The sequence below is a fragment of the Enhydra lutris genome, unplaced genomic scaffold (assembly GCF_002288905.1).
Source record: "Enhydra lutris kenyoni isolate GAN:26980312 unplaced genomic scaffold, ASM228890v2 scaffoldscaffold6, whole genome shotgun sequence".
Taxonomy (NCBI): Eukaryota; Metazoa; Chordata; class Mammalia; order Carnivora; family Mustelidae; genus Enhydra; species Enhydra lutris.
In genome coordinates, this window is record NW_019154090.1 from 20606037 (window position 1) to 20618785 (window position 12749).

The 12749-nt window shown below is 39.4% G+C and overlaps 1 protein-coding gene across 2 annotated transcripts in view; it reads right to left on the reverse strand.

Annotated features, from left to right (window-relative positions):
* Positions 1–12749, reverse strand: part of LOC111141403 (Ral GTPase activating protein non-catalytic beta subunit) — an 87664-nt gene that overhangs the window by 12209 nt on the left and 62706 nt on the right. For both annotated transcript variants that reach the window (XM_022493925.1, XM_022493924.1), the window contains exons 20-24: positions 12503–12609; positions 10553–10705; positions 8232–8441; positions 6023–6181; positions 2442–2607 (exon numbers count right to left, since the gene is read on the reverse strand). In XM_022493925.1, the coding sequence (XP_022349633.1) occupies positions 2442–2607; positions 6023–6181; positions 8232–8441; positions 10553–10705; positions 12503–12609 (795 nt within the window). The remainder of the gene's footprint in view (positions 1–2441; positions 2608–6022; positions 6182–8231; positions 8442–10552; positions 10706–12502; positions 12610–12749) is intronic.

A 12749-nucleotide genomic window follows, 5' to 3' on the forward strand; every position in this document is an offset into this window, starting at 1 on the left:
ACTACTCTAAATTAGGCTACTTCTGATTAGCAAAGCCTTGAACTCATCTGTACGAGGCAGATTATGAAAACAGTTTTTCGGGAAGAGGTAATAATCCAAAGGAAGACAACCACCACAAACCTCTGAACAGAGTTAGGGCAGGTGTCTGTGTGTTTCATACTCTTGCTTTCAAGGCATTCCTGTCTCTGGTCTCTCTCTACTGCTCCTCAGCTCTGCTTCTGCTCCACCTTCCCCAATGGTCAGTGACAGAACATAAAACATACAGGCATTCTGAGTAATAGTATCTGCTCCATGCCAGCAAGAATGAATGAACAAAAGTAACATTCCTGAGACCTAGTATAGTTCTCAATTAAAATGAACATAATGCCCTACCAGTAATACATAAAAGACCAACAACAACCTGAAAAAAACTGGGAAGAGGAAATGAACAAGTTCTTCTCAGGAGAGAAATAAAAATATGAAAAAATGCTGAAAAAATAAAAATGTGAAAAAATATGAAAAAATGCATATGAAAAAATGCTCGATCTTAATTAAAAACAGAAAATTGGGGGGACCTGGGTGGCTCAGTGGGTTAAAGCCTCTGCCTTCGGCTCAGGTCATGATCTCAGGGTCCTGGGATCGAGCCCTGGATAGGGCTCTCTGCTCGGTGGGGAGCCTGCTTCCTCCTCTCTCTCTGCCTGCCCCTCCATCTACTTGTAATCTCTGTCAAATAAATAAATAAAATCTTAAAAAAAAACAAAAACAAAAACAAAAACAGAAAATTTCTCAGCTAACAGACTGGTAGATACCTAATGTTGGTGAGGATGTGGCACACAGAAGTTTAGACCAGAGGTTAACAAACTTTCTCTGTGAAGGATCAGATGGTAAATAAGGCTTTGTAGGCCAAATGGTCTCTGCCATAATGACTCAAGTATGAGAGCACCATAGAACGAAAGCAGTCGTAAACAAGTGTAGCTGAGTTCCAATAAAATTTCATTTGCAAAAATGGGATGGGCTGTAGTTTGCCAGCTCCTGGTTTCGACACTGGGAAGGCACACTGAGTCTACTATAGTAGACACTTTGGTTACTGCCCCAACACCCACTCCGTCCTCCTGCATTCTATAGCAGGTGTGAACTGTAAGTGAAACTGACCCTTCATTCCGGTTGTACCTTGTCTACAGCTCTCTACCAGTGTCAGTCCATCTCTCTTGCCATAGCAATGGTCTGGAGTGGCCAGATCACTGAGTATCTCAGGACCTGGGTGTAGGGAGGTACTGAGACCCAGCTAATCTCTCCTCTTCGGGCTAGGGTTGGTATGTGAATGTAAAGCCTGGAACGGCCTTTCCATACTATGAGAGAAGCCAGGCTAGGGACAAAATCAATATATGAACAGCAGAGCTAAAGGTAAATTGCAGAGAAAGGGAACAGGGTGCTGACTAAATGACAACAAAAATGTACACTAACCTCTGGAATTTTAATTTACATCAGACAATAAATGACCTTTAAAATATAAGCCAGTTTGGGTCAAGTTTTCTATTACTGCAACCATAAGCATCCAATGATACATTTATCAAATTGAAAAATATGCGTATTCTTTTATCAGTTTACTTATAGGAATTAAATATACTCAAGCATATTATTAAAGGATATGTGGAAATTAAGATTAGAGTATATCCCCAAATAGTTCCATTCAACCTTGACTGAAATCAGAAAAAATGACAGGTCACAAGTCACTATGGTATTCAGTGGGAAACCTTGAGAGAGTACAATCTGGTTAACAAAGAAACTCTGATAATTCAAAGCACTGGGGGTATCACCCACTTCAGAGATAATATTAACTCTCCAGTGACTTCAGGAGCCCTCAGAAAAAGAGCCAGGAGGGGCAAAGGTCTTAAGTTTAAATTTATACTTGCCCTGGTATTTATTATTCTGATTATAGTTCCCCAAGAAGATTTGTAGATATGGGCATGAATCTCTCCAAGATAGTCAGGTGTTTACTACAAAGGCTTTTATATATTGTCCCAAGAATGTAACCTTTAACGATAGCCACGATATCTATAAAACACACCTGTTAACAGAAAACTGTATTGGGCAAAATATACGTTAGCAAACTTGTTAGCAAATAAATCTTGATTTATTACAATACTGTTATACAAAACAGAATTTGTTTACTCACAATATAAAAGGGAACTTATTAGCCTTGTGATATTTAAGCCATGAATTTTATATTAACTACCTTTATGTGTCTGTAATTTTTTCCCCATTTACACAAAAGACATCTGAAAGAATATACAAACTAGTGTTAAGTGGCCTCTTGTGAGGAGTTGAATTAGGGGAAGAAAAGTTTTCTTTAATATACCTCTGGTTTGTTTCTTTGTAAAATAAGACTACAAACTTATAGTAAAGAGGGAGAAACCAAGAGTAACAAAACAAGGAAAAACAATGACCATTAAGAGTTTTACCTTGTTCAGGTCCTTCACCATCATCACAACTGTTAATAGACCAACTGGTGGAAACATGCCCAGTCCAACCCGGGTGTCTGCCCACATCTACTGACCAGCCAAGGGAAAGCAAAAATTCTAGGAAATGTGGCTGAACATTTCTGGAAGATTCCACATTCTTTAAAATCTGAAATACATACCAATCATCAGCACATAGTAAAGGAAACAAAAGAGCATATCAAAATAAATCTTGAAAATAAATAAATAAATAAATCTCCATAAAATCCGTTAGCTTTAAAGTATCTGACAAATTAAGTCTAAGCTCAGAATAAACTTGGGAATACATCCCTTTGGTTAAAAATGATGCTTCTAGTTAAGACAGATTTGGGTTCAAATCCTAGCTGGGTCTTGGGAAAGTTTCTTAACCTCACTGTTACAGTGTCTTCAACTTTAAAATAGGGATAATAATGATGTTTGCGAAGAGTAGCTGCGATAATGCAAGTAAAGACTTTAGCTTCCCCTCTTGCAAAACAATACTGAACCAGACAAGTTTACTTAAAGTAAATTAAAACTGCGATGTCCCTGTTTTCACAGACTTTACTGTCTGGTTAGTGAGATACATTACACAGGTATGTGATTATTTTATTACACATCATAAGAAAGGATATTATAAAAAGTACAAATCTATTAAAAATTCAATAAAGAATAGGTATAATTAACAAACAAGCGAGAAAACATCCTTCTCCGAGTCCCTAAAAGAGAATGCAGCCATTCCAGAAAAAACAGAATGACCAGAAGGTTCTCCCTTTTTCACTAAATACAAGATTTAATACCTGGGCTTTTTACTTGTCTCAAAAAGAAAAATCCCTAAAATCATAGTTCCATGGGGGTGAATCCCCCTCCAGGGGGCAACTGGAATGTCTGAAGACACTTCTGTCATCGCAGTTTATGGGGTGCGACTGGCATCTAGTGACCTATTTGTAGGACAGCTTCCATAACAAAGAATTATCTAGCTGAAAATAGCAATAGTACTGTTGTCGAAAATCCTACGCTAACAGAAGGAAAATGAGAAATCCTCTACAAATTATAAATGAAAAGGGGGGAATGTATCAAAATCAGCAAGGGAATATTTTTTTCTTGAATGTTTCACTAAACTTTTAATTTAATAATTATAAAAACATTTAACTTTTATTTCATTTTGTATTCAATGTTATCTCCCTTGTGAGAATAAATGACTAAAATTACTAAGCGATTTATCTGAACTACAGTTCTTGATCTAAGATCATTCAACCTATAATCTAGTATCAGTAATATTAAAAGTCTGCAGTATGAACTACATCTATAAAACACATAAGCAGATCACACAACATGAAAGCAAAGAATAAAAGGATCGCCTGACACTGAACACAGCAACGGATAACACTGTTGATATAACACTCAAAGTCAGCATACAGAGATTTGAGGCATTCTTGAATTCAGAGAGGGGTGAGCGGACACTGATTCTATAGGACCAGGGAAACATAAATCTGCCACCTGAGCAACATCTTAAACATGAGATTCTCTTAGACCACTGCAGACCTTCTACCATCAGCAAAAGTAGGATCCTGGAATCACTATTCTTAAAATTCTCCAAATGACAGTGATGGAGTCGGTCTACAAGTCACATGTGTGGCTCATCAGTGCTAATCTATTCAAGACCATACAGAGGCCTGAGCAAATCAAAATATGGGGTGTTCCCTCTGTTACTTGTCAACCCACTGGGTGAAACTTGCCAGGCCATCACATCTTAAACATTGTTAGAAGTACCCTATGTAGTTCACCCACAGCCCTTCACAGTCCTGTAAGCGTAAGGAAACTGATTTGACAGCCACTTCCAGTTTTCTTTCAATTAAAATTGTTATTCAAAAGTGGAAGTTTTAAATAAACAATTTCTGAAAAATTAGTCAAGACACAATAGATGAGCAGATTCAACCTGCAGGCCCTGGCTGGCGACTAGAAATTACCCTAAAGCTATCCTGCGGCTAGGGAAGGTGGGACTCAGACATTCTATAGGAGGCTGCAGACTGTGCGATGCTCTCATCCCTCTCAGTGCCTAGAAAGCTAAGGAAATGGAATTAGTTTAAGAGCTATCTCAACAGTCTGTGTCTTCTTTTACAGGAAGGAGAAAAATGACCCTACTATTGTCATACGAACCATGCATGAGACTTCTTCCAAACAAATCCCCAACCTCTGCAATCAACCCCATTCTCAGGTTCTTTCAAATACCTGGAGTCCACTAGTCTCACCTCCAGCCATCATAAGCCCACATTCTCCCAAGCTCCAAGTATACTGGACTCCACAGTGAATTTGGTGAAGACGGAATTCTCTCTTAACCTCCAGGGCCATCACACATGCTACGACTTTGTTAGTAAAAACCTGCTTTTCCCTTTTTACCCACTCTCAATATAACCACAGATAACAGCTAAAATATTTTCCTCCTAACCTTCTCAAAAGGAGGTTAGGTTTTCCTGTTGATGGCTCCTATAAAATATTTCTAATTAGCACATTTTACTATGGCTGTTTCTTTAGTCATCTGTCTTCCCCTTTAGACGGCAGTTCTGGAATGTCAGATACCTTGCAGATCCTGTTCACCACTACAACCCTGGCACCTGACAGTGGACACTTAATATTTATTGAGTCAATAGCATGAGATGAGAAATCTCATATTTTCTAATAGTTCACCAATTATAATAAATCTCATAAATCAATCTCATTTTCTAATAGTTTACCAATTACCTGAAATAGTGCTTCTAATAGAAATAAACATTTTGTGACTTTGATAAATTTCTTATGGTGTGTTCAATTTGATTAGCTACCAGCATTACAAGAATTACAGTAAAATTCTGAGACCATGCAGTCATAGGCCCTGTACATCTAATACTGTATTTGGTAACTCTTCCTTTGGCCCTTTCCTAGTCAAAAGTTCGTAGCTGCCTGCCAATTCCATGTTTCAACTATTCATTTCCAACAGATGCTTTAACTCTCTTGTCATTTGTTCTCCATTTTCCCATTATCCTTTATCTTGTACTTTTCTTCATACTTCTCCTACTCTCTTTGATACATGCACCAACTTAAGTCTTCTTTAACTTAAGTTTTACTCAAGTCTTCCGCTTCTGTCCTTTATTTCAGGTGTTCTTCTCCCCACTGCACGCTATGCACACCTCAACTGAAATTATCTGCTTGTGAAATTACCTGCAAGGTAAGCTCCTTGAGAGGAAAGACTGTTACTCACTTCTATACCAGGCACTGAAGATGCTCAGTAAATATCTGCTGTTTTTCACCTTAAGCTTTTTGTGGTTAACCTTCTGTATTTCAGTTTCTTTTGAATCTGAATTCTTTAAGGGGAAGAAAGACACATTATGGCTCCTCTCTACATCACGTTCTTTTGAGAGTCAAAAGGCTTAGGACTCTGAGCATCACGATTTCATTAACTCCATTCTGAACTGGTTCACAGTCTTTAAGCATCACGTATAACCTACCTACCACTATGGATAAACACAGCCAAGTAAAACTTTTTAACATTTATAGCATAAAAAATTATCCCCAAAATGCAGAAATCTTACCTCCTGGTTGGTTTTCTGACCTGGTTTCATATAGAAAATAAAAACTGTGTCAAAGGGACGACATGGCAAGAGATCCAGATACCCAATGTCATCAAAAAATCCAGGTATCGTGGAGTCAAGTGCAATGAGGTGAGGAGGTAGGCGACTATTTGCAGGTTCCTACCACCAAAGGAAGAAAGGAGAAATTATTATCTCTTTTCATTATTCTAATTATAAAAGCAATACTTGCTCATAGTTTAATATATATAAGTAAAAAAATTATAAAGTGGCAGGAATAAATACAACCATTATCCTAAACTAGAAAAACTATTTAACATTCTTGTATACTTCCTTTCAACTATTTTTTTGTCAAAGACAATTGAGATCATACTATGTATACAATTTTTTTCTTTTTTTTTTTTTAAAGATTTTATTTATTTATTTGACAGATAGAGATCACAAGTAGGCAGAGAGGCAGGCAGAGAGAGAGGAAGGGAAGCAGGCTCCCCGCTGAGCAGAGAGCTCGATGCGGGACTCGATCCCAAGACCCTGGGATCATGACCTGAGCCGAAGGCAGAGGCTTTAACCCACTGAGCCACCCAGGCGCCCTGTATATAATTTTTTCAAAGACAACTGAGATCATACTATGCATATAATTTTGAATCGTATTTTCTCTGTAATCTATCACACTTTCTAGTAAAAAATAAATTTCACAGGGGTGCCTGGGTGGCCGCAGTCGGTTAAACAGCTGACTTGTTTTTAGCTCAGGTCATGATCTCAGGATTGTGAGACTGAGCCCCACCACTGGGCTCTGTGCTGGAGCCTGCTTGAGATTCCTTCTCTCCCTCTCCCTGTGCCCCTCCCCCGACTCGTGTGAGCTCAGAGTAATGTTCATACTCTCCACCACCAACTCACTTTTCTATAATTCAGAACATTTTCCATCAACGTGCTGAAACCCAAAACCAGAAATGTTACCCCTGCTTTCCTAAAACGTTAACCCTTGACCTTTAATCAAGTAGCTGCTAGGGAGTAAAAGCAGGGGACAACTTCTGCAATGAGCAACTTCTTCCCTGGTACACTTCAATTGTGCTTTTCAAAACAAAGAGGCCTTAGTACAAACTCCAAATCCACCTTAGGCAAGCTATTTCACATTTTTGAGCCTGTTTTCACATCTGTAAAACAGGGATAGTATCACTTTCCTTGTAAAACTGTTTTAAGGATAATGGAATTAAGAATAATGGCAAGAGGGGTGCCTGGGTAGCTCAGTAGGCTAAGCGTCTGCCTTCAACTCAGGTCATGATCTCAGGATCCTGGGATCTAGTCCCACGTTTGGTTCCCTGCTCAGTGAGGAGTCTGCTTCTCCCTCTCCCCCTTCATCTCCCCACCCCCTGCTTGTGCTCTCTCTTTTTCAAATAGATAAAATCTTCAAAAAAGGAGGAAGAAGAAGAAGAAAAATGGCAATATCTGGGCCCTGCCTGGTGCAGTCAGTAGAGTATGTGACACTTGATCTCAGGGTTGGGAGTTCAAGCCCCATGCTGGGTGTGGAGCCTACTTAAAGAAAAAAAGAAGAAGAAGAATGGCAATATTTACCTTCCAGGCTGGCTGGCTGTGCTCTAAGCACTGCATGAAATATCTCATGCAGCCTCACACAGCCACAGTGTGGCGGGGACTTTCATCGTCTCCGTTTCAGATGAGGAGCTAAGACTCGGAGACGTCAGGCAATTGCCCAAGACCACAAAGTTGGCAAGCACTGGTGTCAGGACCTAAACCCAGCCAGTCTGATCTTAGAACCTGCACAACATAAGAACTTCTCGGCTCACAAATACTTGTTACTTTTTAGAAGAGGCATGAAAAAGCAGAGCCCACTGTAGCCTGTACCTTCAGTCATAAATGTTGATAGAAGATTTTTAACATTCTTGTTCTAATTATCTGTAGATTTCATTTATACATGTGATATGGGCTCTACACTACTCAGCAAATTTCAGTGCTAGGTGTATTACCAAAGCAGCCCCCTGAGACGGGGACTGTCCCCTCAATCCAGAAGGATTCATGGGACAAACGGTCTTGGACTTGCAGAGTAAAAACTACAGCACCACAGAATTTCATTGACTTGCATACAGGATAAGATTTATTTATTTAATTCCTTCTGTCCTCATAAAAATGTTTTAGCTATCATCAACTCCATGTTAACTTATGAATATATTTACTCATAGAGGTTTAAGAAAATTACCTTCAGTGCTTCTAAGGACAAAAATCCAAAGTGAGAAAGGAAGAGGCGTGCTGTTTGGAATTCCTGGGCAGGAGGTGGAGGCTTACAATCCGTAACTGGATCAGGAAAACTTCTCTTCCGCAGCTCTTCCTCACTTTGTTGTTCAAGGTGTACTTCATAAGCAATCTGCTGGGTCATGCCATTCCTTAATTTTTCATGTCTTTCTTCCAACTGAAATAAACAAAATATTTAATTTTTTTGGAACTATCAGAAAAGTAAAAGGATTAATCTTAATTTAAGAATAAAAATAAAGCTTTAAGCAACAAAGGAAATGCAGATAATTTTCAGTGATCAACACAGAGTTTCAATTCAGTAGAGAATGCAACCAAGCAAACACATTTCAAGGTTAAAACAAATACCCAAAAAACTGTAAATGAAACCATTCTGTCTCTGCTTCCCCTCAAATGGGCAAGAAAGGGGTAGGGGTTGTTGCTTCCACTCCCTCTCCCTCACCACTGTCCACCCTCACCCTGCAGCCCCTCATGTTCAAAGTCCTCATCTGAATGGATTACTCCACTAGATTCAGAGAATCTCCCCTACCCCCTGCTTCGCGTCTGCTCAATCCTAGTCTAACTCGATCCTCTGTGGTAAGCAATGATCCTTCCAATAGCCTGGCTTATATTTCTATAACCTCCTCAACCCTCACAACTTGGGCTGTCCACGAGAACACTCTGTACCTCGGATAAGCTGTACTTTCAAGAGCTACAATGATGAGATTCCCTTCTCCAACCACAAGCCCCCTCCTCTATCTCTCCCACACCTTCACTCGCCGAGCTGTGCTTTCCCACCATTGTGGGCATTCAACCCCTCCTCATGTTGTCCCAGGCTAGTAGTGTCCTGGCTTCATCTATATGCCAACCAACCCACCTAACCCCTACCAAATCTAACATCTTGGTACCCTCTTCTAAACATACAAATGGCCATTATTCTTCCATATTCTTACACCACTCAAATTTTTTACTTAATGCCTCCAGATCCCAAGGACTTGTGAAGAAGACAGTCAGCACAGGAAGTTAAGTAATTTCACTATAGACGATTCTATTTAACCTGGCTGGGCTGCCTGGTAATTTTACGAGCTATCTTTTATTCCCTATTTCATTGCTAAGAACTAAAATTAAAATTTACATGAGCTCCTTCAGTTTCTCTTCTTTCCACCTTCAAATGTCTCTGAATCTCCACCTGCTCACTCCTTCTCTCCTGTCTTACCAGAAATACGGTTTTTCTATTTTTTTTTAAGAGTCACTCAGACTCTTATTCGATTACTTAGCACTTTCCCGGACCATCTTATAGTGTTAGCAGACACAGGCCCTTCTCCACTGCTTCCTTCCTTTCAGCCTCTAAGCATGTTCATATTCCTCACACCTATGAGTTTAAAAAATAGAAAGAAAAAAGTAAAAACTAGCTTTGCCTTGCCTTAGCTAGGCCATTTCCTCATGCTGCTATCCACTTTGTACCCTTCTCTTAACTGCTAACCGTGTAGTTTATGTTCACTGCCTCTCATTAACCACTCATCCCCCAGCCCCTTACACTAGTGTCACTGACTTTGGACCTGCTCTCAAAGGTCACCTGCACATTCATGCCAAAATCCAGAGGCCTCTACTTAGCACTCCTTCTCCCTGATCTCTCTGGCTAGAGTAAGCAGCCTCCATTCCTCCCCTATTCTCTCATGCCCTGACACACTTTTGCCCCCTGCTTCTTAAACTTCTCTCCTGATCTAAGATACCTATTAGTTAATCTATTTATCTAAATCTAAAACCAAATACATCTTTCCCATCTTGCCAAACCTGTCCTCTTCCTAAATAATCCATATTTCTATAAATAGCACTGATATCTCCTTTGTCACTCAGCTTCAGAATCTAAGTTCTTCATTTTTTTTCCTTCTCTCATCAATTGAAAACTGCTTGGGTCTATCTCTATAGTACATTCCATGTGTTTCAACTTCTGCTGTTAGTCAGGTAGTCCTTCCTTTTCCCTGCCTGGATGGTCATCCAAATCTCTGAATTGGGTTTCCCTTCTCCAAACGCCCTCCAGAGTGCGATCATGTCTCCATCCTGCTGAAACCTACCACAGACTGGCCCAGATGCCTCTCTAAGAGAGGTCCAGGTCCTTTGAATCAGCTACAAACTACACTTGTCTTACTACATGGTAACCTGGATGACAGAGATCTAGGTCATCTCCAGTAACATCAAAAACATCAGTAACATCAGTGTCTCAACCAAGGCAGTTGTTCAAGAATGTTTATCATCATTCCTTTAACAACAGCTGACAAAGACTTATCTTACTTCTTCAGTGACAATTTCATGCAAATCTGGAATGCTCAGATCTGCTTTCACAAAAGGAATCTTATCCACCTCTTCAGGAAATGGTCGATGTTTGACAGTATATTTAAATCCAACATCATTTTTAGGAACTGGACGAGGTTCAGGTACAAAAAGCTGTTAAAGTAAAACAAATAATGTTATGTGCATTACATTTGGTGTCATCCGTAATGACACACACTTTCCTGGTCTCTTAGATGCCTGTTTCCCTAGGATTACATAACACTGGAACTCAGGAAGAATCTGCAAATACCACTGTTAACACTAAAGGTAAACAGCCCGTGTACCAGTGTACTCTTTTATTTTTACAAAAATGTTCATCATTTTACAGATTTTGTGACTTATGGGTTGTATATCTCTAACAGCCTCAGGCCAGAATCTCCAATAAGTGGTAAACCAATGGATAAAGCAGTTCAGAACTTAAGGCTCAAATCTCCCTCTTCTCCAAAGGTTCTCAAAACATCCGATACAAACAAAGCAGAAATTTGGGTCCCCTGGGCCTCTCTAGACAGTGAGTCTAACTGAACACCAAATCTAGATGCTCATGGCTCCACATCCCTGCTTTAATATCCATTAACTGCGTGGCTTTTGTTTTTGCATCTGAAAAGTGCAAATATCCATCATCAGGATGTTGTAATGATTAAACAAAAATGTACAAGACACATATTAAAGCACCAACAAATTTTAATTCCTTTCCCAATCTCCTTCCTCCTGTCTTTAATGCTAATTTACTGGCTTACAGTGCTGACAGAATGTGATCTGCTTGACGCCACCAAGCAAAAACAGGGGTGTGCTCCTCACAGGGCAGAAGCACAGTTCATCTAAAACAGACACCTAGGGGACGCCTGGGTGGCTCAGTTGGTTAAGCCGCTGCCTTCAGCTCAGGTCATGATCCCAGGGTCCTGGGATCGAGTCCCACATCGGGCTCCCTGCTCAGCAGGGAGCCTGCTTCTCCCTCTGCCTCCGCCTGCCACTCTGCCTGCTTGTGTTCTCCCTCTCGCTCTCTGACCAATAAATAAATAAAATCTTTAAAAAAACAAAACAAAACCAGACACCTAGGATGTTAAATGATTTTAGACACATGCTCCAATTCTGTGGCTGTCTCTCTTAAATGCTGGTGACACATTTAATGAACTCATATTTTAAAGAAATTTTATAACGTAAGTAAAAGCTTCCAATGTTGTTAAGTGAAAAGAACAGTATACAAAAAGGACTCAAACTCCATTTAATATTACCGTGTACAGAAAGGGAAAAAAGATTGTAAAGAAATCTACTAAAATACTTAATGACTACATCTGGAAAGTCAGGGTAGAGATGACTTAAAATTTCTTCCTTATTATCTGAATTTTCCAACCTTCTCCCATGAGCAAATTTTTATTCACAAAATTACAAACATTACAAAGAAAAAAAACTATGCCATCCCAAATAAGATTTCATTAAATTATATAGCATATTAAAAAATTATAGGGCATATTACCAATTATACAGGAATAAATCATATAAAAACAACGTGAAACTAAGTCCTATTGCCAGAGAGATCAAGAGTCTGGCCAAATTTTTTTCCTATACAGCGCATACCTGAGTTTTATTATATTTAACACAACATTAAAAAAATGAGGCCATGGCTCAGAACAATTCTTAATCATAAGCAGATTCAGAATCACCTGGAAAGCTTTTTGAAAACATACCTGTCATGAAGATGTCTTTAAAGATTAATTTAGTGGATGTGGGAATTATGGGCTCCTAAGGTGATTCTGATGTGAACCAAATGACTGAACCCTGGCTAGGATCAAAAATATTTACCAATGAACTTTGTTGAGATGTTATCTAACCTTTAAATCATAACACACAAACACTCACACACACACACACTCACTCACTCCTAGTTACTTCCCTGTAATTTCTAATGGATACCTTCTGATTTGCTTTTGCTCCTCTGGGTAAAAGGCAAAGTTGTTGTGCCCAAGCAAGTCTTCCAGACATTCCCCGGACCAGCACAGTGACAGAGGGGAAAAAATCATCTAAAATAAAATATTGGTGTAAAAAGTTTTTATTTCAGACAACAACCATTTAAAATACACGTGTTATCAACCACTAATAATCCAAGCCCAGCACAGTGTTTGAAAGCCACAGTGTTCTTGTCTATGTTTCTGCCATACCC